Source organism: Maylandia zebra, linkage group LG11 (genome assembly GCF_041146795.1).
Source record: "Maylandia zebra isolate NMK-2024a linkage group LG11, Mzebra_GT3a, whole genome shotgun sequence".
NCBI classification, from domain to species: Eukaryota; Metazoa; Chordata; class Actinopteri; order Cichliformes; family Cichlidae; genus Maylandia; species Maylandia zebra.
The window spans coordinates 449,347-477,240 of record NC_135177.1 but is presented as its reverse complement, the minus strand read 5'-3'; the positions used below and the strand labels follow the sequence as shown (position 1 = coordinate 477,240).

Here is a 27,894-nt window from a genome sequence, read left to right as displayed (position 1 = left end):
CCGCACAGACCGACTGCAGGACATGACGGCCGTCAGCTTTGTGCCTCGGGTCTCCGGGTTAGCAGTGATCCCTGTGAGGGCCGCCGATGACGATGAAATGTACCAATAAAGTGCGTCATCTTTACACGTAACAGATAAATAAATTCCACGTGGGGATTCCGCGCACACATGTCGGTGCTGCTGCGGATTTGTCAGGTGGTTTAAACACTAACGCTCGCCGTGGCCCGGTGTGGACCTGCACTGTAGTGACTGCTCTGTGTTCTAGTAGCTCTCGTTTAGCATTAAGGTTTGATAACATGCACATTCCTGGATAATGTGACGCACAGTTTGCGCTCAGTGGTGCGTTCCCGGCAGAGAATCCACGCCACTCTTAACAGTCTGTAAATGAAAGCAGCCGTAAAAACGGGGCGCTTCCACCGGATTACGTGTCAGCTCCCACGGTGAAAAGAGCCACTTTGGCCACGCAGAAAACTGACTTTACCATCAGCCCAGCTCGCTGAGACATTAATCTCGCCTCGCAGTCCACGCCTCTGATCTTTTCACAATGCTCTGCGTGTTTCTGTCCCGGCTGGCAATTTTCCACACACGCAGTTTAATTACCAGCAAGTTTGGAGCAGAAGCGAAGGTTAAACCAGCGTCAACCGTTCCGTGTGCCTCCGGCATCCGGGATGATTTTCTCACTGCAGGCAGGAACCGCTGCAACACACACACACACACACACACACACACACACACACACACACACACACACACACACACACACACACAGAGTGATGTGTGGCTCGTCAGCGGGGTTTAAGCCTCCTGTCGTGTGCTGAGATATTCTGGTGACAGTTTACAGGAAAATGTGAAGACTTGCTTCTTTTCTGCTCGTGGCGTGATCGTGTCCCGTTCGTGGGACAGCAGACAGCTGCAGAATGAAACTATAAGGTTTTCAGGACGAAGCCGAAGTTACAACAATGTGCAAGAAGTTACAGCAAAACCCACGTGCGTGATGCTCCAATAGCACATTTCTTTTGTCCACTCACGGTGAGACAAACACACGGCCTGGATATTTGCTTTGAAACTGTTTGTTCATTATTCCCACAGAGGACGTGACCGTATCACTGACACACAATGGCTCGTGTCTCTGCTGAGGTGAAACGACTTCTACAATTTCCACGTTTAGAAATCCTCGTATTCAAATTATTTTTGTGCTGAGAAAACAAAACGAAGAAGCATCACTGTCCCCGAGCTGGCTTTGAAATCCCTCAAATCGCCAAGTAGACCACAGAGGGGTGTAGATGTGGCCTGTGGCGATAACAAACAAAATAAATAAATACAAAATAAATAAATACATACATACAAATGAATGAATGAGCAGATAAATGAATAAAATATGAATATAAAAAGATGAAAACCCAAAAGACAAGATGCAATAAAGGAGAAGCTCTCACTGTCGCTGTTAGAAAACTTTTTAAGCAACATTTTCTTCTGTTTTTTTTTTGTAGATAATAAATATTTTAATAAAGTGTATGTATATATATGTGTGTATATATACACGGTTGACATGACGGTTTTAATGCTGTTTCTGAGGAATCGTTGGAGCCTCCTCAGGACAGAGGTGAATGTGTTCAGTAGCCAATCTCCTTCCTCCTGGAGGCCTCGGTACATAGACTAACCAATAGGTATGCGAGCAGTCGTCCAATAGCAGCAGGCCTTCGTGCCCGCGGCACAGAGCAGGCTGTGGATGCGCCACCAGAAAATCACACGGGATGGAGGATGCGCGCGTGCGGAGCTTCTTGGAGACCCTGTGAAAACCAACAGGTTAGAAAGTGAGGTGAGCAGGAACAGCTGTCGGTGTTCTAGCCACTCGTGGAGCTGTTACACGCAGACTGACCGCGCCTGTGAATAAAATAAATTGTTTTTCATTATTATTTTGACCCTTGCAGGGCCTTCTGTGTGCGGCGGTCCGAGGTCTCAGTGTGATGCGTCTGAGCTTCCAGCTTTGAGCCTCACGCGGCCAGGAGTAACCGGGACCCGTCCACGTCAGCCCCGAAGCACCTGGAGGTATGGGCGGGAGTGCACGCGCCAGCTGCAGCTGTGACGTTTAGGCCGCGCGGAGGGAGACGTCTGCTTTGCTATGAGCGTGGATCGGCGCTGACGCAGAAACATGAAGGAGAAGTCGAAAAACGCGGCCCGGACGCGCCGGGAGAAGGAAAACAGTGAGTTTTATGAACTGGCCAAACTGCTGCCGCTGCCCTCCGCCATCACCTCCCAGCTGGACAAAGCCTCGATCATCCGGCTCACAACGAGCTACCTGAAGATGAGAGTGGTCTTCCCCGAAGGTGGGTGCGCTGCCCTTAAATACTGATGAAGAGAATCATACTAATAATAATCACAGCACGATCAATACAACTTGTGTTTAAAACAGTTGCGTGGATTTGTTAACGACACGAGCGTCTCTTTATTCTGTTTGGTCCGTGAACGTTTAACAATAACAAGAAGCACACTTTCTCCGTGTGTTTTTATTTAATATTTACATTTCTAATATTTTTAAATTAAACTTTACTTTTTAAATCTGTTCAGAAAGCAAACGTTACATTCCACAGCACAGTGGAGCTTTTTCCTGTGAGTAAATATCCTGCTTTATCTAACAGCTCTGCACAGATCGCTGTGGTGAAATAAACACGGCCTCCAGGCTTTTACTCGCGTGTTTCTATATATATTCTTGGCGCTTTGATTTTTCAGGAATTCTGATGCTGCTGACTTTTTAATATTCTGATCAAGAAAAATAGAATTTAGTGGAAACGAAATCGAGATTGTGGGGTCTCCGTGGGGTCCCTGTCGGGCCTGGCAGACATCAGTGGCCGGTGTGGATGGAGCTGATTGGAACATGACCACCGTCGGTTTGTTACAAACTGGGAGGCACTGGTTTCACATAATGCAAAATAACGTCCAACTGGACTTTGCTTCAAACTGCTTCCACGATCACGCATTCGCTGGAAATGGATCTTTATTGAATATAAATATGAGCAGAATCACTGTGGAAAGCGGGACAGTCGTGGGATGTATTCAAAGCAAAAACACAGACAGTGATGTAGTTCAGGACTGTCGGTAACCGTGACTCTATGAAGGTCCAGATTCAAGGGAAAATATCTAATCGATGCAAAAGCTCAGCTGGACGGAAGAACGTCATAAAACACATCCGTCACTTCCGTTTGATGACAGTGACGAACACGCTGGTCCTGCTCCTCAGTCTGCTTCAGGTCTGATGGTTATGAAGACACCAGCAGATGAGCTCCATCAGTGAGTCCGTGGGACTCTGTCACCTGGAAGAACACGAATGAATGAATCAACATAGAGGCATCACGCAGAACTACCGTGGACCCCGTGGACCAGACCGTGGCATAAAAAGGTCGCCACAGTATAGCAGAGCCAGAGTTGTCCTCCTTCCAGAGTCTCAGTTTTTCTAAGGCCACACGCACCGCACATGAATAACCGTGTGGCACAGTCACCCCCATCCTGCACGCGTGGAGGATGTCTGCGTGTCTCCATATTGAGGAAATGAACTCGTGTTTTTACTGTTTCCATTTAATTAGCTCGTGTATGAGCTTCAAAAACGCGTCAAATAAAGAAAAGCATGACGGGAAAAATGTTCCTGCTTTTTTCTAACCGCCTCGTCAGCGCGTGGCCCAGTGTCCAAATATTATTCATTAGATTTTTAAAACATTCCTGCTGAAGATTTTCATTATTCCAGTTTGTGTACTCGGCACTAATTGGCTGATTTCACATTAAAGCTTCATGCAGTGCAACCAAACTGTGCTCATAAAGTTTGTCTCTGTTTAACTGTTCAACATGAAATTATTATTTTACGTTCTTAATGTCACCAGTGTGAGACGCTCATATTTTTAAATGTATTATAATAATATATTTTTATTTATTTATTTTACTCGATTTTTATTTAAATATTATATATATTTAACATATATAATATATTTATGTTAAATAAATATATATATAATTATTTAAATATTATATATATAATTATTTAACATAAATATATATATAAATATATATTGCACGGTGGTTAGCACTGTTGCCGCACAGCAAGAAGGTCCTGAGTTCAATTCCACCATCAGGCCGGGGTCTTTCTGTGTGGAGTTTGCATGTTCTCCCCGTGTTTGCGTGGGTTCCCTCCGGGTACTCCGGCTTCCTCCCACCGTCCAAAGACATGCAGCTTGTGGGGATAGGTTAATCGGATAATCCAAATTGTCACTAGGTGTGAATGTGACTGTGAGTGTGAATGGTTGTCTGTCCCTGTGTGTTGGCCCTGCGACAGACTGGCGACCTGTCCAGGGTGTACCCTGCCTCTCGCCCTATGACAGCTGGGATAGGCTCCAGCGCCCCCCGCGACCCTGAAAAGGATAAGCGGAAGCGAATGGATGGATATTTAACATAAATATATTATATAAATATATATATATATATATTTATAATACATTTATATAATATAATATATTTAACACAAATATATATATAATATATTATATATATATATTTATGTTAAATATATTATAAATATATTATATATATTTAACATAAATATATATAATATATTTATGTTAAATATATATAATATATTTATATAATATAATATATTTAATATAATATATTTATGTTAAATATATATAATATATTTATATAATATAATATATTTAATATAATATATTTATGTTAAATATAGATCGTGTATAAAACAAGCAGCTGTTCGTGTATTTATATATAGACGGTAAATATTTGTATTGTTGCCGATAAATCTGTTTGTTTGTTTTTTAAGGTGAAATGTAAAAAGCTAGCGCGTGAGAGGGACAATTATAATAATACAAAATATCCTGATCTCTGGGTCACGGTTCGTGGGTTCGGGCCTGCAGCGGCGTCCCTCCGCGTGATTGTTTTTGCTGAACGCCGTAAATCATCTCAGTGTTTTTATTGAGTTTCCGTGGAAGTTGATATTTCGGTCTGTGCACTGGGTTTATTTGATTGTGTGTAGTCACGCAAACGTGAAGCGGCTCCGGTCGCTGCACGCCGTCTGTTTGCTCTGCAGAGCGGGCTTTGCGTGTAAACGCGCCCCGCTGCCGCAGCTGGGCGCGTCGGGGCCTGCGAGGCTCGCCGGGCCCTGCGCGCTTCTGTCTGCGCGCTTCTGTCCGCGTTTGAGGGGCTCGTGGAAGTATTTTCCCGATTCTTCACTTATTTTTGGCTTCGCTGTATTTTTAGCGCTGCGGGCAACAAACTCCAGACTTCACACTGACTTTAAACTGGGCAGATTTAAGGAACATTTGGAGTCCCGTTTAATTCCAGAGATGCCTTCGCTTTCCGCAGAATTAGCAGTTCACTTATGGAAGTAAAGACTCCTGTTTGTCCGGATATATCTTGTATTGTCAGACCCTGCTCGCTGTTGATCGGAGCTACAGGACGATCATGGAAAAGCCGTTTATAGGGCGCAGATTTGGTTGTTGTCAGTGTTCCCAAACCACTCGTACTAAGACTGTGATGAGTTGTGTTATTTATCTGGAACAAAGAACAAACTACGCGGTTTTTTACACTTACCTGTTTTGGTTGATCCGCAGGCCTGGGGGAGTCCTGGGGGCACGTTAGCCGCAGCAGCTCTCTGGATGGGCTCAGCCAGGAACTAGGCTCCCATCTCTTACAGGTACTCACTGCTATCAGTACTGGTGCTTAAAAGGCAACTGCATGTGCACTTTATTATCATCATTGTTCAGCCTGGCAATGCAGCTTTGTTGGAGGTTTGGTAGCTGCTGCCACATGCCTCCTGCTGCCTTCATTCTTGTGCTTTCAGTGTGAAATGAGCTGAACACATTCGTGGTCACGCACAGAGCCTGCAGCCTCTCGCATCAGCCGCAGCACAATGGAGCCGGGCTGTGTGCCGGCTGCAGGCTGAACGAAGCAGAGGTTAGCTAGCCTCGATCAGTCATCATGACAACGGAGGAAACACTTGAACAGTGCTGGGCCTACACATGAGAACCAGCACAGCAGCAATAGTAGTTATTCCTGACACGCGTGCAGTGTTTCCTCTTTGTTCCATACGTTTTTAGGTGAACAGCTGAGCAGCATCTAATGCAGAAAATACTGGAAAATCTAACAGTAACATAAGGAAACAGGGAAGGGTTTTCCAAAGGCAGCTTCCATCATGACCACACAGCAGAATCAATAGTTTTAAAAACATTTGAACACAGAGTCAACAGGTACATCGATTCTCATTACGCTGCATGAGTTTGAGCTGGAGGGACTTCATGATGCTGAGGTTTTAATAACCACGTGTAGGTTTCCAGGCACGCTAGTCTCCAGTTTAATCCCGGGAACATGTCACGTTAGGTTCAGGCAAACCAAACGAGCTAACGAGCCTGCTAACACAGACCGGAGCAAAAACATATGCAGAATTTCTTTTTCCAGAGTGCAAGGAGGCCATGTTCTCCTCGTGCATGAAGCCGTCTTTGTCTCTAACAAGTCAAATCTGCACAGCACAGACAGCAAAGGCACGGAGCTGAATGCAGCCACAGCCAAGTTCCATCAAAGAAGGGAAACAGTCTGACTCCACCGTCGTAATTGGCCCTAAATGTGCAGATACACAGAAACAGATGATAACACAGATGCAACTAAAAAGAGAAGCAGCTTTGTACCTGTGCAATAACGCCTTTTCTACCCTGTACCGTTTCTTCCAGACGTTAGATGGCTTCATTTTTGTGGTTGCTCCTGATGGGAAAATCATGTACATATCAGAAACAGCGTCAGTGCACTTGGGCCTGTCACAGGTTGGTCTGACACACCCGATCTGGTCGCTTCCTCCGGGCCTGATATGTCATAGCTGTGAGCTGAATGTTCATTTCAACAGGTAGAGTTGACAGGAAACAGCATCTACGAGTACATCCACCCAGCAGACCATGATGAAATGATAGCTGTCCTCACAGCGCACCAGCCTTACCACTCCCACTTTGTCCAAGGTAATCAGCCATCTACACGTGTGCTTCTGTGTACGGCATCACTATGCAGCACAGCTCATGTGAGTTTTTATGTCTCTGCAGAATATGAGATGGAGCGCTCCTTCTTTCTCAGAATGAAGTGCGTCCTTGCTAAAAGAAATGCTGGTCTTACCTGTGGAGGCTACAAGGTAACAGAGTGGTCTGAACACACGCTGCCCTCATCAGCCACACAAAATCAAACTTTCAGAGATGAGAGGAAATGATGTGCACTCACACTCGAGGTCAAACAGACGTGCAGTTTTTAGGAGCACACAAGTGTTCAGTGAAGGACAATGACATGCATATATGTACGTATAGCTCTGGAAGATAAACCACCACGTATCCCAGGACGGTCCAACCCTGCAGTAACCGCCGCGCTGAAGCGGCTGACTTACTCAGAGCTACAGCTCAAACTGTGTGCAGTCGTCTCCATGTGCACCGGGGTTGTCAGGATTTCCTTTTTTATGTATAAATATGGGTCGAGAGTTGCAGCGTAACACGTCTGCTGGCCAGCAAGTCGTACTGACTGCAGCGTGCTGCTGTGACAGCAACAGCATCCACGTCATGTTGACCTCTGTCCAGTGTTCTCGTCTCACAGGAAAGTCTAACAGACTGAAACACGGGTTCAAAGTGAAAGAGCACAACCCTGACATCAGGTCTGGGTCTCAGCTCATCAAACGTACCCTCCTGCGTGACTGATGTTGTTACCTGCTGTGTCCGCTTGGCCCAGGTGATCCACTGCAGCGGCTACCTGAAGATTCGACAGTACAGCCTCGACATGTCTCCGTTTGACGGCTGCTATCAGAACATCGGGCTGGTGGCTGTCGGCCATTCGCTGCCGCCCAGCGCCATCACTGAGATCAAACTGCACAGCAACATGTTCATGTTCAGAGCCAGTCTGGACATGAAGCTCATCTTCCTCGACTCACGGTATGTCCGCTCACCGTCTGCAGCTGCTGCTCACAGGACAGAGGCGTGTGCGTAGATTGGCCCTTTCCTGATCTCTTAGCTTTTACAGAATTGTTTTCAAGCACGAATGACCCGCCTGAGATGTTAAAGCGAGGCCAGAGCGTACGTTTGGTTTCTTTTGAGTGACGTGGCCGTGAGTGATCGTTGTGTGCCTGAGCTTGACTGACAGCAGGATGTTCTTACATAGAGCACAATTTATGGTTCCATCAATTAGGACAAAGAGCACCATGTGTAACTGTGGGTATGATGTTCTTTTCCTGACATGCTGTGTTGTACCACATGTATGGGGACTCAGACCTTTTGTATTGTTTTCCCCAAAGTCTTGGGGACCATCAGAATGTCTTTGTGGAGTGTTTGTGTTGTTGGTCAGCACAGAGTTTGCCGTACAGCTCTCCCACGGATGCCAATAACTGAGGGAAGTGAGGCCTGCTCTTCTTTAGATGTTGCTCTGGGTTCGTTGTGACCTCCTGGAGTCACGGATGTTTGGTTGGCCAGACACTTCTGGGAAGTTCCACAGTTGTTCCCAGTTTTCTCCACATGTGGATACGACTCTCAGCGTCTTTCATTGGAGCTACAAAGCTGGCTTTGTGGCGCCTTTCAGACTCAAAGATGTCACTGGCTTTGTTTCCTTAGACCTCAGCTTTCTGTGTTGTCACACATGTGTGGGAGTAATCCAGCTCCGCAAAATGATCTAAACTTTCCAATAAATGGGGTTGATCACAGTTAATGAATGATTTAACGAGGAGGGCAATTACTTTTTCCACACAGGACCAGGTAGGGTTGGATAACCGTTTTCCTTTAACAAATGAAATCTTCATGTTAAACTGTAGGATCTCAGATATGCGAAACAGAAACCAGGAAGGGGAAATACTCAATCACAGCATTGGTTTTTGGTATTTGCTTGATACACGTTTTGTGTGAGGGCCTGTAGAAATACAGGAAGTACGATCAAAGAAAACACCAGCATATAATAAAAATGCTGCAAAAGCACATAAAACACAAGAGAAACGAGTTACTGGAGCCAGTCTGTGCAGAAGTGACGGATAGTAAACATTTATTTACAGGAGTCACGTGATGTGTTTCTTCATCACAACACAAACGTTCCTCTTCTTGCAGCGTCTCAGTGCCATCTGCAGTTGTTCACTTGTCCTTTATTCAACTTCCATTGTCACTTTTTTTACTTCCTGTATGTTTGTTTTTTCTATTTGCTGCTGTTTCCTTTGGTTGCAGTGCATCTGACCTCGTAGGGCCACCGTATGGAAGCCTGATTTATACTTGATAGTGTGTGTGTGTGTGTGTCAGCAGTACTTGTGTTAGTAATGCTGTGGGGACATCAATCTGTTTACATAGTGAACATTCTTACGTTTCATAGTAAAGTTTGAAGTTTGGGGTAAAAAAAGGAAACAAAAGTTGTTGTATTTAGAGTAAGTCTCTGCAAATGATGAGATGTAACTGTGTGTGTGTGTCTGTGTGTGTTCCAGGGTTGCAGAGCTGACGGGCTATGAGCCTCAGGATCTAATCGAGAAAACTCTGTATCATCACGTCCACAGCTGTGACTGCTTCCACCTGCGCTGTGCTCATCATTTGTGTGAGTTAGGTTTGTTTTACCATCTTACACACACACACACACACACACACACACACACACACACACACACACACACACACACACACACACACAGCATATTATACTGTAACAGTGTTACAGTATAATGAACAGATATTCCATAAATACATTCGTTGTTCATTTAGACTAATGAGAGCACCAAACAATACAAAACTAAATAAACACATTTTGTAGTTCCAGCATGATCTTGGTGTGATTCCACCCTGTGCTGTAATTTGTTGCTACGATGTGAATATGTTCGTATCCTTTGCTGTAATTTGTTGGGATGTTTCTCTGACCTGTTGTTTTCTCGGTGTTTCAGTGCTGGTCAAAGGTCAGGTCACTACAAAGTACTACCGTTTCTTGGCCAAGCATGGCGGCTGGGTGTGGGTTCAGAGTTATGCAACCATTGTCCACAACAGCCGCTCATCCAGACCTCACTGCATTGTCAGCGTCAACTATGTTCTCACGTGAGTCTCTGTTGCAGCTCCTACACACTCAGTTTCCTCTGTGAGACACGGGTCAAAGGTCAGACTGACACTCAGAAGATTTGTTGGAGACAAACGAGATTTTGAACAATTAAGGCTATATCTGATGTTGCCATTCACTTCCCAAAGATCACATGAAAAATCACTCAGTATCATCCGGTGATGAAGCTGGCATGCAGCATGAGGAATAGATCTAAGGGAAAGCTCTTTGTCTGATACAGATGGCAGGATATTTATCGCTCAGCTGGTTACAGTCTGCATTTTGATCTATGCAGAAGACAAAGCTAACGGGGTTAGCAGCACGTATTTAATGACTATGATGCTCATGAATTAGTAGAAGAAGAAGAATCACTTTCGTGGTCGTAAGACTGACAGCAAGAACACAGTGTTACACCGTCAGTCAGTCGGGAGGACTGCAGCGTCACGCAGATGAACGCACATTTGTTCTGTCAGAAGCAAAGGCACTCATCTACACCGATGCAGACAAATAAAAACGGTCAGATGAGACTAATAAGAGATTAATAACAGGTATGATTGAGCAGAGGTCTGTGAACACAGTGAGTGAAGAAGAAACAGCAGTTTTCCTTCAGTGTCGCTGCTCTGACCGCTGGAAGACAATTGACTAATATATGATTATATTAATAATAATAATGATATATGTATGTATACATATAATGACTATAAAGTGACTGAGTGAGAACAGTCACAGGTGTCGCAGCAGGTGTATTTAATGTGTGTCCGTGGAGACGCTGACATGTTGACATGCAGAGTCTTAAATTGCTGCAATATCTGAATTGACTTTTAAAACAATCAGAGGAACTAACGAAAGTGACAGTGCACGTTAACTGCACGTTAACTGCACGTTAACTGCACGTTAACTGCACGGTAGCCCCATGAACAGATGCACTACATGGTTACAGTGCACAGTTTAGGAGGCTCCATGAACCCACTGTGAAATCTTAGTGCCTGAGAGAAGGACAGAGAACAGCTGATGTTCCTCTCATTCACCTCTTTACTTAGTGTTTAGCTGCTAACAGCACTCAGCACACATCAGGAAACACAAAGCAGATGAGCTGAGTATGTGTGAGCTCTCTCCTGCTCAGTCTCTGCTGAGGACGTCTGTGCTGGTGGCTCTCCTGAGAAACCAGTATAAACCTCTGTAATTCCACCCAGTCTGCTCTCACCAGTGTTAGGCTTCTTACTCAAAGAATATTACTCATTATTTTGAAGTAATCCATTACATTACTTAATTACTCCCTGTAAAAGGTCATTTGTTACACTAACATAGACTTAAATGTGATGATGTTTGACAGCTGCCAGTTAACAGCCTCAGGTTTCACACTGATAAACACACATACATCTTTATTCAGCACCAACTCAAAGCAACGCTGATAAAGACACAGTGAAGGCTGCTGAAATTCTAATGTAGAAACCAAGAACTGGAGGTTACAGCGCTGCAGGTGCTCATGTCTCTGCTCTTTGCCTGTAAAGGACACAAGGCTACAGCACGTCTGCCTACGACCAGTCCTACCAGTCATATTTTGAACAGGACGGGGTTGATTTGGACACGTCTGGTGATTCTGTATATTGTGAACAAGAATAATCTCAGAGCCCATCTGAGCCACAGCGCTGCGATCAAGCCCAGGTCCAATCAGTGCTGTGTATGAATTACTGAGGCTGAAGTGCAGAACACATCAGTGTTTCCCATGCAGGTGGTCTCTGAGTGTCTCTGAGTGTCTCTGAGTGTCCAGGGCAGGTCTGCTGTCTGTGCTTTGATAACATAGTATTGGTCCTGAGATGCTGTGCAAACAGCAGCTACTCACTGGAGGTTAACTGGAACTCTGTTAAAGCCTTGTTTTCAGCATCAGGCCGTCTAACTAAAGTTTGTCCTTTTTCCTTTTATTATTATTGTTGTTCCTTTGAAACAAACGATCAGGATTTCTTTCAGAAACCAATAACTGGGTTTTTCCCTAGTTCTGATGACAGAGACATTCCTGTGTTATCAGTAGATATGCTGGTGATGTCAGAGTCTGAGTCCTTTGTTGGCTGTTACCTGCACAGTCAGTCTGGCGGTGTGTAAAGAAAGGAGCTGACCATGCTGGGACCATCAGGCCATAAAAACAGTCAAATGCTTGTTCTTTCAAACAGAATGAAGCCGATCAGTGCCGACATCAGCCGCTCTCTCTGTCAGTAACTAAACTTATTTATTATTTACTGCCCCGATGTGTGTATTTCACAGATGTACAAGAGCCTAAATGAATGAATAAGGCCCATAAAAAGCCTCCATTAAGCAGCATGACTTACTGCATTTACAAGCAAAGAACAGCTTGACACATGTTTGCTGCACGTCCTGCATCGCAGCCCTAACGGCTTCTGTTTACGGCCTTTTAATTGATATCTTGTAAAGATGATGAGCATTTACGGCCCCAGCTTGCTGTAAAGGGATCGAAGCCTCATAAGGCTCATTTCTTCTCCTCTTAATATATTTTCTTATGTAGTGATGATGGAGAAGAAGCCGCGTGGTCCTCTCGCTCGGTCTGAGTTTTCCACGACAAAAGGCAGAGATAAGGAGAGCGCAGGCTTTTGTGGAGTGTTGCTATCAGCAGCAGAGCTGGTTTGCCCCATAGCTTTGGCCACATAGCCACTGATAGCAGAGGTGATGGGATACTTCACCTGCATGTGAACTCCCACTGTGTGTTTAGCTCTGATGACCTCTACACCTAATACCTCCACTTGACAGTAATTTAGCAATTCTTTAAATGTCTGCAGCAAACGCATGTGACCACATTTCACTCATGTGACTTCCACAGCAGCTCTGCTGGGTGTTTCAGTCTTTAAACCATTCTGTATAAAGAACCACAGGAACACGTTCACATGAAATGCACTACAGTGCACTACAGCTGGGAAAACATCAAATGTGGGATTTCTCTGGGATGCCCCGGCAGAGCCGCTGCTTATGCTCCTCTTATTTTAGGATTCTCCAAATGTAAGCGAGCCACAGCCTGTGTGTCTGAGCGGTGTTTACAGAGACTGAGACAGAAGAGAGATCACTGTTTGTCTCAAATAAACTGTGTAGAGGTTTTCTGTTGTCTCGAAATCCATTCATCATCCATGTTGAGAACACTTTAGCAAGAAATCAATTCCCATTTCCCCGCAGTGGGACGTCCAAGTTTGTCCTACGGGTCTGATTGAGCGAGATGTAACCTTTAATCTGTCGGTGTATTCAATTGGACGGCTCAGTGGATCCCTCTGGTAACACAAGCAGCTCCCGTCCTTTCAGCACCACCCACCCACCCACACACATCGCCCGGTCTCTCAGCACTCATCACACTCTAACTGCTAAACAGATGTTATTGACTTTTTGCACCCAGAGAAAATGCAGCTCATCGTCTTCTTTAATAAATAGTCTTTACACGAGACTGGAAGCTCTCCACATCTATGCACTGTACCTCTGGGCTTTTCTGCTTGTGTGTCTTTAGGGAGACAGAATATAAAGGCCTCCAGCTTTCTCTGGACCAGGCCACATCCAAGGCCTCGTTTCCCTGCACGAGCAGCCTCACAGACAACTGCAGAACTGCCAAGAGCCGAGCATCACGGCCCAAGAGCAAAGCCAGGCTCTCGCCATATACACAGGTGAGTGCAGGTCTCTGAGACTGAGGTATGAACACGTTACTGCACTGCTGCCTGGTTGGGACGTGGGAGCAACGCTGCAGCTGTGCTCCTTGCTGAAGGAGACAGTGTGCACCAATAGCAGCAGGCATTGTTAGACCCGGACTGAGTTTTAGATTTAAATGAAAAAATGATTTATTATGTCTTTATTTTGTCAGACACTTTTTTTCCACCTCTTCTTTTTCTTCTTCTGGTGCTTGGATTATAAATTGTAGTGGCAGACATCAGAGAAAGCCTCACTGGACTGAACCATTACTCCAGTTCATCATTCACAGAGTTCATGATCGTGGTTTCAAGAACTGGTTTCTTCTCTCAAACTAGTGACCAGGAAGGAACACATTCATCCCTGGATAGCTGAGACAGCTTCACTAACCAGTTTGGGTCTTCTTCCAGACCTTAGCAATAAACTTTCTGAAGAGTCTGTTTCCATATGGATAACCTGTGTAAATATACAGGTCTCCTTCTTAGATCTGTACTGAATTAGTCAGTCCACCGAGGGCTGTCAATCTAAGAGAAACTACCAAATATAGTCAGTCATGATCAGTATGGAGTCGGCTTTGGCTTTATCAAGTTTAATGACACAGTGAGCCAGGGGTGTCGAACTCCAGGCCTCGAGGGCCGGTGTCCTGCAGGTTTTAGATCTCCCCCTGGGTCAACACACCTGAATCACATGATTAGTTCATTACCAGGCATCTGGAGAACTTCAGGACATGTTGAGGAGGTCATTCAGCCATTTGAATCAGCTGTGTTGGATCAAGGACACATCTAAAACCTGCAGGACACCGGCCCTCGAGGCCTGGAGTTGGACACCTGTGCTGTAATCCTTCAGCAGCGCTTACTAATGTGAGTATATGAATATAGAGTATATAGTTGAGTTCATGCTGTGTGGATTAGAAAATAAATCCAAACGTGGGGACTCTGTTTTTGTGTTTCTGAGACCTCAGGCAGACGGCACATGATTTTCATTTCAGTATTAAAAATAAATCTTACATTTAAAAAGATGTAAGGTTACTTTCAAACCTGTAATATAGGGAACTAGCATTAAAAAATGTCTGTAGTTCCCAAACAGTTGATGCAGAACGTTTCAGATGAATGTCTGCACACACACGTCTGTGCTATTCAATTCAATTCAATTTTATTTACACAGCGCCAAATCACAACAACAGTCGTCTCAAGGCACTTTATATTGTACAGTAGATCCTACAATAATAGATACAGAGAAAAACCCAACAATCATATGACCCCCTATGAGCAAGCACTTTGGCGACAGTGGGAAGGAAAAACTCCCTTTTAACAGGAAGAAACCTCTGGCAGAACCAGGCTCAGGGAGGGGCGGGGCCATCTGCTGTGATTGGTTGGGGTGAGAGAAGGAAGACAGGATAAAGACATGCTGTGGAAGAGAGACAGAGGTTAATAACAGATATGATTCAATGCAGAGAGGTCTGTTAATACATAGTGAGTGAGAAAGGTGACTGGAAAGGAAAAACTCAATGCATCATGGGAATCCCCGGCAGCCTACGTCTATTGCAGCATAACTAAGGGAGGATTCAGGGTCACCTGGTCCAGCCCTAACTATATGCTTTAGCAAAAAGGAAAGTTTGAAGCCTAATCTTGAAAGTAGAGTAGGGCTGGGCCATATTATACCGTTCACGGTAATACCGGTATAATGTTAGGCAACGATAGGAAAATGAAATATCGCGATAGAATGGGAGTAAAACGCGCATGCGCAGTGCCTTTGTTTTCATACGCACATGGCCGATTGTTGAGTGAAACAGATGAACCAGAATTGGTTTGTAAAAATGGTGCAACTTCAGTGATGTGGAACTGGTTTGGTGTTTGTCCGTCAGATACACAACAAAGCACATTTTTTTGCAGAACATGCAAGCGGCCGTTGTTATTGTCGTATTTGTCGGACTAAGATGCTCTTAAATCTGGGAGTAATCTGGGTCCTAAACTCCGTATGCTTCAGGTCAAACAACACTGCAGCATCACTTAGAGTTAAAAACTGTCTAAATTCTTTCATCTTTAATAAAACGATCAGCATTGCTGCTTTACCAGGTGTAACTATAAAGTTTAACTTCCAGGCATCCATGAAAACAAAATTTATTACATTTAACGGAGTTAGAAGTTAGCATGAAGTTAGCGGAAGTTAGCTCGCTAGTTTCGCTAGTTACCTAAGCATGATATAGCATGTTCTGACTGAGAGATTTCTGAAAAAAATCAAACGTACAGCTCTGCTATCAGTTCCAACATAAATGAAGACAGGAAACTAAACAGCAGTGACGTTTGTAGGGTTACTGAAGTTGGGCTAGCTGGTATATAATGATGTGCTACGTGATCGCTAGCGACACAGCTATGTTAGCATAACATAAACAGTGAAGCTGGAGGACGAACACTAACACTTTTCCACTTATAAAAGTTAACGTGAAGGTTCTTCATGGTTAGAGACAAATGCAATCGCATGGCAGGATGCTGTAAATGGACCAAACTTCAGTCAGGAGAACAACTGAGATAATCCATCCACAATACGAGGTTAGTCATTAATATACTGCAACAACATGGGAATAGAGCAGCTGCCAGAGAATTCAACATTAATGAATCAATGGTACAGAAGTGGAGGAAGCAAGAAGAATGAGTTTAATAAAGTTTGATTTATCTGACTGCTTTGTTTCGCTTAATGTGCCTTGTAATCCCGTGCACCTTATGGTCCGAAAAATGTGTACTGCACACTGCAGTTTGCAAAGCACCTCTTTTTAACTTCAGTGGATATTATACATGGTTATGCTCAGGATATGTCAGCCCATTTCTACTGGAAATGCCTTTTGGTTAAACTTTCAGCAAGGAATTTGCATTTGCACTGTTACATTTTTATAAAGCTTTAATGTACATAAAAACCAGCTTCTTGTTTAAGTGAAAATAAATGGAAGGTTGTCTTTTTGCGCTAGTAATGTTGTGGAGTTGTATTTTGTCTCGCATCAATTATATCGTCGGTTATATCGTTATCGCAAATTTTCAAATATATATCGTGATAAATATTTTTGGCCATATCGCCCTGCTCTAAAGTAGAGATAGTGTCTGTCTCCTGAATCCAAACTGGAAGCTGGTTCCACAGAAGAGGGGCCTGAAAACTGAAGGCTCTGCCTCCCATTCTACTTTTAAATACTCTAGGAACAACAAGTAGGCCTGCAGAGCGAGAGCGAAGTGCTCTAATAGGGTGATATGGTACTACAAGGTTATTAAGATAAGATGGGGCCTGATTATTTAAGCCAAAGAAGGGAAGCCAAAACAGGAGAAATCTGCTCTCTCTTTCTAGTCCCTGTCAGGACTCTTGCTGCAGCATTTTGGATTAGCTGAAGACTTTTCAGGGAGTTTTTAGGACTTCCTGATAATAATGAATTACAGTCGTCCAGCCTGGAAGTAATAAATGCATGAACTAGTTTTTCAGCGTCACTCTGAGACAGGATATTTCTAACTTTAGAGATGTTGCACAAATGGAAGAAAGCAGTCTTACATATTTGTTTAATATGTGCGTTGAAGGACATGTCCTGGTCAAAATGACTCCAAGGTTCCTCACAGCGTTACTGGAGGCCAAGGTAATGCCATCCAGAGTAAGAATCTGGTTAGATACCATATTTCTAAGCTTTTCAGGGCCGAGTACAATAACCTCAGTTTTATCTGAATTAAGAAGCAGAAAGTTAGCGGCCATCCAGGTCTTTATGTCTTTAAGACATTCCTGCAGTTTAACTAATTGGTGTGTGTTATCTGGCTTCATGGACAGATAGAGCTGGGTGTCATCTGCATAGCAGTGAAAATGTATGCTATGTCTTCTAATGATACTGCCTAAGGGAAGCATGTATAATGTAAACAGAATTGGTCCTAGCACTGAACCCTGTGGAACTCCATAATTAACCTCAGTGTGTGAAGAGGACTCTCCATTTACATGCACAAACTGGAGTCTATTAGATAGATATGATACAAACCACTGCAGCACAGTACCTGTAATACCTACAGCATGTTCTAATCGCTCTAATAGGATATTATGGTCGACAGTATCGAACGCTGCACTGAGGTCTAGCAGGACAAGCACAGAGATGAGTCCACTGTCAGAGGCCATAAGAAGATCATTTGTAACCTTCACTAAAGCTGTTTCTGTGCTGTGATGAGCTCTGAAACCTGACTGAAACTCTTCAAATAAACCATTCCTCTGCAGATGATCTGTTAGCTGTTTGACAACTACTCTTTCAAGGATGTTTGATATGAAAGGAAGGTTGGAGATTGGCCTATAATTAGCTAAGACTGCTGGGTCTAGAGATGCTTTTTGAGTAAAGGTTTAACTACAGCCAGCTTGAAGGCCTCTGGTACATAGCTGATTATTAGAGATAGGTTGATCATATTTAAGATCGAAGAATTAATTAATGGCAGGACTTCTTTGAGCAGTTTTGTAGGAATGGGGTCTAAAAGACACGTTGATGGTTTGGAGGAAGTAATTATTGAAGTTAACTCAGAAAGATCAATTGGAGAAAAAGAGTCTAACTTAACATCAATGGTACTAAGAGTAGCTGTAGATAATATTACATCTGTGGGATGATTATTGGTAATTTTTTCTCTAATGATAAGAATTTTATTTGTGAAGAAGTTCATGAAGTCATTACTAGTTAACGTTAAAGGGATGGTTGGCTCAAAAGAGCTCTGACTTTTTGTCAGCCTGGCTACAGTGCTGAAGAGAAACCTGGGGTTGTTCTTATTTTCTTCAATCAGTGATGAATAGTAAGATGTTCTGGCTTTGCGGAGGGCTTTCTTATAAAGCAGCAAACTATTTCTCCAGGCTAAATGATGATCCTCTAAATTTGTGACACGCCATTTCCTCTCCAGATTACGAGTCATCTGCTTTAGGCTACGTGTTTGAGAATTATACCACGGAGTCAGGTACTTCTGATTAGAGACCATAGTTTTCACAGGAGCTACAGTATCCAGAGTCGTACGTAGTGAGGAGGTGAAATTATTAACAAGATGATCGACCTCTGTTGGAGCAGCGTTCAGATAGCTGCTCTGCTCTATGTTGGTACAGGGCATTGAAGATGATAACAGTGGGTGGATTATATTCTTAAACTGAGTTACAGCGCTTTCAGAAAGACATCTACTGTGATAAAGTCTACTCTCCACCGCTGTGTAATCAATTATTGTAAATGTAAATGTTATCAGGAAATGATCAGACAGGAGAGGGTTTTCAGGAAACACTGTTAAATGTTCAGGTTCTATGCCATATGTTAAAACAAGATCTAGAGTGTGATTAAAGTGGTGGGTGGGTTCTTTTACATTTTGAGAGAAACCAATTGAGTCTAATAACAGATTAAATGCCATGTTGAGGCTGTCATTTTTAGCATCTACATGGATGTTAAAGTCACCCACAATAATTATTTTATCTGAGCTCAGAACTAAATCAGATATAAAGTCTGAGAAATCAGACAGAAACTCTGTGTAAGGCCCAGGTGGACGATAGATGATAACAAGTAAGACTGGTTTCTGAGTTTCACAGCTGGGGTGGACGAGGCTAAGCATCAGGCTTTCAAATGAATTAAAAGTCTGTCTTGGTCTTTCATTAATTAATAGGCTGGTGTGAAAAATTGCTGCCACACCTCCCCCTCGGCCTGTGCTTCGAGGTTTCTGGTAGTTAGAATGACTCGGGGGTGTTGATTCATTTAAACTAACATAATCATCCTGCTGCAACCAGGTTTCTGTAAGGCAGAGTAAATCGATTTGTTGATCAATTATTAAGTCATGTACTAACAGAGACTTGGAGGAGAGAGACCTAATATTCAATAATCCATATTTCACTGTTCTACTCTTTGGTTCAGATGTGGATACTGTATTGTTCTTTCTTTGTAATTGTTTATGTTTAAGTTGTTTGTTGCTGGTTTTTAGTTTGTTTTTTGTCTGTTTGGGAGCTGACACAGTCTCTATGGAGATGGGTTTTTGGGGGGGTAGCAGGAGGAGAGAAGCTGCAGAGAGGCATGTAAGACTGCAACTCTGCTTCCTGGTCCCAACTCTGGATACTCATATTTTGGGGGGTTTAATAAATTTGTCCATATTTCTAGAAATGAGAGCTGCTCCATCCAAAGTGGGATGGATGCCGTCTCTCATAACAAGACCAGGTTTCCTTCAGAAGGTTTGCCAATTATCTATTCAATTACCGATTCAATATTGATTTTAGTGACCTCCGATTGGCGTAACCGGGTGTCATTACTGCCGACGTGAATTATGATTTTACTGAATTTACGTTTACCCTTGGCCAGCAGTTTTAAATTTCCCTCAATGTCGCCTGCTCTGGCCCCTGGAAGACAATTGACTATGGTTGCCGGTGTCTCTAGCTTCACATGTTTGAGAACAGAATCACCAATTACCAGAGTTTGACCCCCGGCGGGTGTGTCGCCGAGTGGGGAAAAACGGTTAGACATATGAACAGGTTGGTGGTGTACCTGGGGCTTCTGTTTAGGACTATGCTTCCTCCTCACCGTGACCCAGCCGCCCTCTTTCCCCAGCTGCTTGGGGTCTGCCGGGGAACAGCTAGCGGGACCTATGCTATCTTCGGCTGCACCAGCTACAGGGGCCTGGCTAGCTACGGGTGAATGAAGGGTGCGAAGCCGAGTCTCCAATTCAGTAATCCTGGCCTACATTTGTTGCAGGTATCATTACTGCTAAAGGAGGCCAGGGAGTAACTAAACATCTGTCACAATGAGCAGGAAAGTGCAGGAGGGACAGGTGAAGTAGCCATGGTGCTAGCGAGTCGGCTACGAGCTAAGCTAAGCTAGCGAAACACTACAGAGACAGTGAGTGAATACTTTGGCTATAAATTAGGTAGTGAGTACACAGAGAGTGTGCTTCGGATGAAGCATGTGAAGATTATACTGTGAAAAAAGAATGTATCTAACAGTTTTTAATTAAATTACTAAGCAGATAAGCTAGGGTGACCATATTTTGATTTCCAAAAAAGAGGACATTTGGCTCAGTCATGAAGAACTTACTTAAAGAAACATAAAATCGGCCCGGGCATTTTGACTAGAGACCGACCCACCAGGTATTATAGGAAAAGCCATAAACCCTTTGAATGAAACGCTGTTGTGACAGTGATGTACAGTCTTGTTGGTATATGTATGATTTCTATACATTTTACATCAGATAAAAACTTTGGCTGTAAGATTCAGATAATTATTTATTAAAAGTGAGACATTTTAAATGTGAATAAAAAAGAAAAGTATTTCTTTGTGCCCCCCTCTCCCTGGTAATGCCCTATCTGCCCCCTGACAAAACTTTGCTAGACCCGCCCCTGCACAGTTACCAGCTGTCAGCTACGTAGAAAAGGATCCTGGTGTTATTTGTCTCTCAGAAACAGTTCATAACTTCAACTCATTCATGTCACCTAAAACATCAGCTGATACTAGAAATTAATATTAAATAAATTCTAACAACAGCTGATCAAGCTTAAACTGCTGCTGTTGTTTAACGTGACATCTGCTGGTTTCCTCTTTCTGGCGCAAAGTCGGCGATAAACAAACAAGAGATCAGCTGATCATTGATCAGTTTCATGATTGAAGGAGCACCACCAAACAACTGAGTTATTTTTACACATCGGCCAGCATCTGGCCAATCCACCACCTTTCATTGTTTATACCGTTATAAAAAAAAAAAAAACATTGGCCCGTGGCCATGTCCAGCTATGGTCGGTAAGTTCGTCTGAAAGAAGGACGTGCGCTTTGGGATCTTTTAAACATCATTAGGCGCGTTGCTGTGCACTGTCCTTCCTGTCTGTGAGCGCAGAACAAGCGCTCACAAAGCAAGTTTGGGGATGACGTCACACACATGGGTCCTCTGTCGGAATATAGGAAAACCCGGACATTTTTATCAATCTCGAAATTCCTCCCGGACGCCCCAGACAGAACGTAAAAAGAGGACATGTCCGGGGAAAAGAGGACGGTTGGTCACCCTAAGATAAGCTACTCAGAAACACCACTGCGTTTGAGCAGGAACAGGAAGTGATACTCTAATGCAGAGAGAGCGAACACCAAGTGACAGTTTCAGTGCGTCTGTAACACTGTGGAGAACACAGGAACATGAATGAAGACTGCTTTTTTAAACTACTTGCTGTGAAAAAAGACTTTGTATATATATTTACATACAGAGCTGACGACTGTACCTCATCATAGTGTAATAACATGATGACAGCACATGCAGCGTATTCATACACAAATACGCTGCATGTTCATTTGAATGATGAAAACAGTGGATCAGTCTCCCTGTTCTGGATCAAAGTGCTGTAGCTGAACATCCAGAATCAGCAGTCACAGTCTTTGGATCATCCCTTTCTTCCTCCTCTCACCCTCACAGTATTCCAGCTTCCAGATAGAGCGTTCCGAATCCGGCCAGGACAGTCCGTGGGGCAGCAGTCCGCTCACAGACTCGGCCTCCCCTCGACTGCTGGAGCAGACTGAAGGCGTGGATGCCTCCTGTGTTTACAGGCAATTCTCTGATCCTCGTACACTTTGCTACAACATGTCTGAAGACCAGATCACCAGCCACATCCACGGTCAGGGTCAGAGCTGTGAGCGGGGTCGGTGCGAGGCAGGCCGATATTTTCTAGGAGCTCCTCCACCAGGCAGGGAGACGTGGTGGGACACCGCCCGCTCCATCATACCGCTGAGCAAGAGCTCGCTGGAGAGCTACGAAGACTACGACGGCAGCGTGCCACACATCACAGCTGTGCACACCCACCACGGTGAGGCCTTTTCTCTCATGGAGCTGTGGCTGTTTAAATCTGCACAGCTTTAGCACAATGAACTTTCTGTTTGGTTTTCTACATGTTGTGACCAGACGTCTCAGCTTTAGTCTCATCTCTCCAAAGCAGATACAGCCACACTGACGTGTATTTGTTAATAAGCCATACTGGTTCAGGCCTTTTCTAACTATGCTGTCCTGACATGCAAACTGAGGCTCAGATGGAGTTCAGGTGGACTTCTCGGTTTTTTTGTAATTTCTTGACACACACACACACGCACACGCACACGCACACACACACACACACGCACACACACACACACGCACACACACACACGCACACACACGCACACGCGCGCACACACACACGCACACACACGCGCGCGCGCACACACACGCACGCGCGCACACACACGCACGCGCACGCGCGCGCGCACACACGCACGCACGCACGCGCACACACACACACGCACACACACACACACGCACACACACACGCACACACACACACGCACACGCACACACACGCACACACACGCACACACGCACACACACACACACACACTTTCTGATGATCAGTTAATGAAGTGCATTTGCACCCCTTGGCTGCTGCTTTCCCTAACGAGGTACAGCACATGCAGTGTGGGACATCATGCCCTTTGGGTACTGGCTGAGGACACCTGTATTTACAGCTTTAACATGCGTGATAGCATATGTAAGGCTGCTCCACCTGCAGCTTCTCTGCTGCTTGGAAAAAAGAGAGAGAGATTGTGTCTTGTCTGCTTACCTGCTCACTCCAAAACTCCATCTCCAGGCCAGTGTCCAGTATGTCAGTGCCATCGTGGTGAGCAGCTAACTCAGGGTGTAGCTGGCCAGAGCCCTCACATGCTCCGCTCAGCAAACCCATAGAAGGATTCAGCGTGGTCAGCCCAGTTAGCTGTGGGGAGAATAATTTGATCAGTACACCTCAACACTGTCTTCACACATGTGACATGTTTTTGCAGAGTTAAGCTCCAGAGCTGGCGACAAAATGCACAAGCTTTGGACTCAGGCAGTGATCTCCTCATGTGGACAGTCCTGCACAAAACTGGGCTCACATTGTCCTTGTAGTGAAGAGAGAGTGCAGTTCTGAGGACAGAGGTAAACAGAGTATTTGTTCTTCATCTCGGTTTGGTTCTTGTACCAAACAGCAAAACAAAAACTGCACAGCAGATCCAGACAGGAGCTGTGTGGTCAGCTGAGCAGTGTTGGCTAACACCAGCTGGGGTCACGTGGGCAGCAACAGAGCTACAGGTGTAGCAGGGTATAGGTGTTCTTAGTGAGGGGAAGAGCATAGGGACTGAGTGATGATGGTGACGACAGAGCCTCACATATACAGTATGATCACAGGTCATCTGCAGTAAAGCCATGAGTACACGTGTCTTCAGCCAGGATCCACGGGGCGTGATGCTCCTGTGTGTGCTGAGTGGATAGTCACATGACTGTCATGGGTCTGAATAGTTTTGGTGTTTGATGCAGGACTACAGCTGATGACTGGCAGAGATCTCAGTGGAAGAAAGGAGCAACCTTAAGCTTACAAATTCTTATTCATGCTTCCTCTGCTGTCACTGCTTCCCTTTGCAGGCAGGGGCTGGGATGAGGATAGCGTGGTCAGCTCACCAGACGGAGGCTCAGCCAGTGACTCAGGGGACCGCTACCGAGCCGACCGCTATCGCTGCAGTCCACAGGAGCCCAGCAAGATCGAGACGTTGATCCGAGCCACGCAGCAGATGATCAAGGAAGAAGAAAGTTGCCTGCAGTTACGCAAAGGCCCCGCACCCGAGGCCTCACTGGGGCCAGCAAACGGACTGCCCAAGGGCCCTGGGTCGTGCTTTACACCCGAGTACACTCAAGGGCCTCTGCCTTTACAGACCATGTTGTGTCGAGGTTTAAGTCAGGTGATCAGCCCCACGCCTAGCCCCGCCCCTCAGTCTAAGCTCAACAGTCCAGGTTCAGAGTGTCTCCATAAGCCCAAAGACTACCTCCAGACAGAACTGCCCCCCCTTTCTTTGCAGTTACATCCTTTTGGTCGTGCAGGGGCATGCTCAGGCTCCCCAACACCAGCTCCGGCCCTCTATCCCTCCCATACACACCCGCGGCCCTACCTGGACAAGCATCCAGCATATTCCCTGGCCGGCTACACTCTGGAGCACCTGTATGACCCAGAGAGCCTCCGGGGCTACTGCACCTCCACCAGCACCGGCTCCACCCCCTACGATCACTTCCGCATACCAGCAGAGCAGACCACTGGGCGTAAAGGCACATCTGTCATTATTACTAATGGAAGCTAACACTTTTCTGACACACAGTCTGTTTAGCTTCTCCACAGGAGAGACTCACCTGCATCTGTTTTTCACCGTACCAATGAATTCCCAGAGAAAGTTCATTTGGCTGCTTCTAAAATGTCCGATTTGAAACAGGAAGCTCTTTGTGCCCGTGGCTCTGCTGGGTCTGTCTGTTTGCTGAAGCTTGGACACTTTTCTCTGGTCCAATCAGAATTAGAAAGAACAGAGTTATGATTCAAACTGGGAGCAGTTGATGTGTTTTGTTAGGGTAGTGAGTTTGATTAAACCCACTCGAGTATCACACATATTTACACACGGCCTTATAATCGACTATGGATCGATTTGATGTCCTTTAAATGCAGCGCTTCACTCGGTTCACAAACAAACCGAGTGGGCCTGTGATCTGCGTCTGTTCCCATTTGAAGGCCTTTAAGTCAAAACTAGAACTCGATAGAAAACGGATGGATTCCCTTTTGGTTTAGCATCAGATCCTGTGTCCGTTTCACTCGTCCACATGGCGATGTGTTTCTATCAGAGACAGAACTGATGTTTTTTTTATACACACTGTTGGTGAAGACACATGGCAGGCTTAGGTTGGGTTGGACACGGAGCAAAGAAAGAAGAAACGAGCTTTATTGGTCACAATCACAAAGAGTACAACATGCAGTGAAACGTCCGAGCTGCAGCCGCGCTGTTCGGCATGGGGGGGGCCTAGCCAGGACCCTTACTGGATACTGGGAGGGAATCAAACTCGTGACGTCGGCTCCAAAGGTGTGTGGTCTTACCGCTACACTGTCCAGCTGCCATGATGGTTGGTCCTGAAATGAGAGCGATCACCTGAAACAAACTAATATGCAAAGCCATTCTCTGTTTTCTCTCCCTTTGTGTTCACGGTCACGTTGACTTTTGGCATCTAGTGAGAGCGATACACACTGAATACACCTTTGGAGATATTTGATTGGCTGACACAGTATCATATTTGAATAGCATCACAGTAAAATGAGCGAAGGAGGTTTTGTGCTGCGGTTTAGCAAACTCTAAGTTTGGTCTGAGCGCGTGCACAGAACATATGAAGTTTCATTTCCATGACGTTAATCATGAGTGAGTGCAGGGCGATTGGTGCTCGTGACCATATGCAAAACGTTGGTGTGCCCGGTCAGTTAGCCAAATTGCATCATTCATCATCCCTGAAGCAACTGTTGTTGCAATTATACATATTTGCACAACAAGACTGGAGTTTGGTTATTGCTGATGAACCTATATTTATACCAGTTTGATTTTTTTGTTTAGTCACGGCCTGAAATGTGCTTAATTTCTTAAAGTTATTTATAGTGTACTGTAAATGTGCTCCAACAGAAAAGGCCATCACATTTAAGCACATGGGCAAAAACAGTATTTATTATATAAATGTTTGTTTATGAGTTTGAAATATAGCTGCAATCAGATCCAGTCTAACTGCTTGTATATTCAGTGTGTTTTTGACTGAGCAAAAGATCAAATAAAAATCATTTTGCACACGTGGATTGTTTGTTCTTTGGATATGCTTCTGTAAACGTGGCGTGAAAGGATAGACGGACATTCACGAGCAGCAATGAAGAAATCAGTTTCCTTAAATTCATACAGTAGTTTCATTTAGTAAGACTGTTTTGTTTGTTCAGGAGATTAATTCAAAGTACAAATATACTTTGTTTGCACACTTTGATGCTGTGAAACAGATTTTACTCGTAATTCATTTCTTCTTTGATGATATTTTAAACAACAAATGAAAACAAGCATTTTGCAGGCAGCATCACAGATCCACTGCTAATGTGATACATGCATGCGAGACATGAATTTCTCAAACTCTGAAGTGTTGAACACATGTAAGACCCACCTGACCCCACCATGCCAGCCTAAATGAATTACAACCAGTTTTCCAATCAGCTTCAGCAATCCGTCTGTTTTCACTACATAATCACAGCATCGCCGTGAATCGGCCTGTTTAGAAGAAACAGAGTGTTAAATGTTTACAGTTGGCACACGTATTAAACATGTGACTTTACAGATGCACATTGAATTTTGCCTTTTGAATTACAGTTGTGATGACATATCACGACAACACAAAGTCACTGTTTTAGATGTAAATTCAGATGTGGCCACTAAATAACGTTTCACATGTGATGAACTGTCATCAGTTTTGTGCAAGTTACTTTGAAAAATTAATTAATTATAGTTACTAGTTACTTCTTCAAAAAGTAACTGAGTTAGTAACTGAGTTACAAGATTCTAAAAGTACTTAATTACTTGAAAAGTAACTATTGTGTTACTTAAAAAAAACGCCTCATTGTTCTGACACACAACACAGAACTATCCACAACACTACACACTAACTACACAAGACAACACATTAACTACACAACACTACACACTAACTACACAAGACAGCACATTAACTACACACTCCAAACACGCTAAACGTCACAAATCTCTCACATCTCAAAACTCTCTCTCTCTCTCTCTCTCTCTCTCTCTCTCTCTCTCTCTCTCTCTCTCTCCCTCTCTCTCTCTCTCTCTCTTCCCCCTCTTCCTAAACAACCAAACGTCATGTTGCCATATCATCATTTTTTGATTGGTTGATGTGGTGCATTTTTCCACCAAAATGAACGTTTCTGGTTTTGTTTTTTAATTTTTTGTCATAAGCAGAGAGGTCTCTGTCATGGTCCTGGGCCATGTTGGCCCAGTATTCTTAGTTTTCTTGTATGTTTGTATTTTGTTCCCTATTTAGGCCATGTTTCCTGAGTTGCCCTGTTGTGTTGTTCCCTAAGTGTTTTCCCTTCGTGGCTTTTACCCCTGTGTGCCCCTCTGTGTATCTGTGAGCCCTCGTCTCTCCTTATGTTTTATTCCATGTTTCCCCAGCCCGTTATGTCTGTGTTTTCCCCGTGCTCTCTCTCCTCCTGTCTGAACCTCTGTACTTCCTGTTTGACTCTGCCCGTCTCCCGTCAGTGTTATGTTCACCCCGCCCTGTCTCGTTATGGTTATCTGTGTCAGCTGTGTTCCCCGTGTGTTCCCAC

The 27,894-nt window shown here is 44.4% G+C and overlaps 1 protein-coding gene across 1 annotated transcript; it reads left to right on the top strand.

Moving 5' to 3' along the window:
• Positions 1 to 1,739: 1,739 nt before the first annotated feature.
• Positions 1,740 to 26,359, top strand: sim1a (SIM bHLH transcription factor 1a). Its single transcript, XM_004569100.2, has 12 exons — positions 1,740 to 1,819; positions 1,932 to 2,327; positions 5,610 to 5,692; positions 6,723 to 6,812; positions 6,893 to 7,001; positions 7,083 to 7,168; positions 7,750 to 7,949; positions 9,470 to 9,576; positions 9,917 to 10,064; positions 13,562 to 13,715; positions 22,134 to 22,521; positions 24,144 to 26,359. Exons 2-12 carry the CDS (start codon positions 2,153 to 2,155, stop codon positions 24,848 to 24,850), a joined length of 2,247 nt encoding a protein of 748 aa, XP_004569157.1. The 5' UTR covers positions 1,740 to 1,819; positions 1,932 to 2,152; the 3' UTR covers positions 24,851 to 26,359.
• Positions 26,360 to 27,894: the final 1,535 nt, after the last annotated feature.

What these genes read in the sequence shown, in the direction of transcription:
- sim1a (XM_004569100.2), top strand. Translation starts at nt 2,153, where the DNA reads ATGAAGGAGAAGTCGAAAAACGCGGCCCGGACGCGCCGGGAGAAGGAA. An exon ending in CCACTCCCACTTTGTCCAAG is followed by an intron (nt 7,002 to 7,082) that starts GTAATCAGCCAT and finishes ATGTCTCTGCAG; the next exon opens with AATATGAGATGGAGCGCTCC. An exon ending in TTACCTGTGGAGGCTACAAG is followed by an intron (nt 7,169 to 7,749) that starts GTAACAGAGTGG and finishes CGCTTGGCCCAG; the next exon opens with GTGATCCACTGCAGCGGCTA.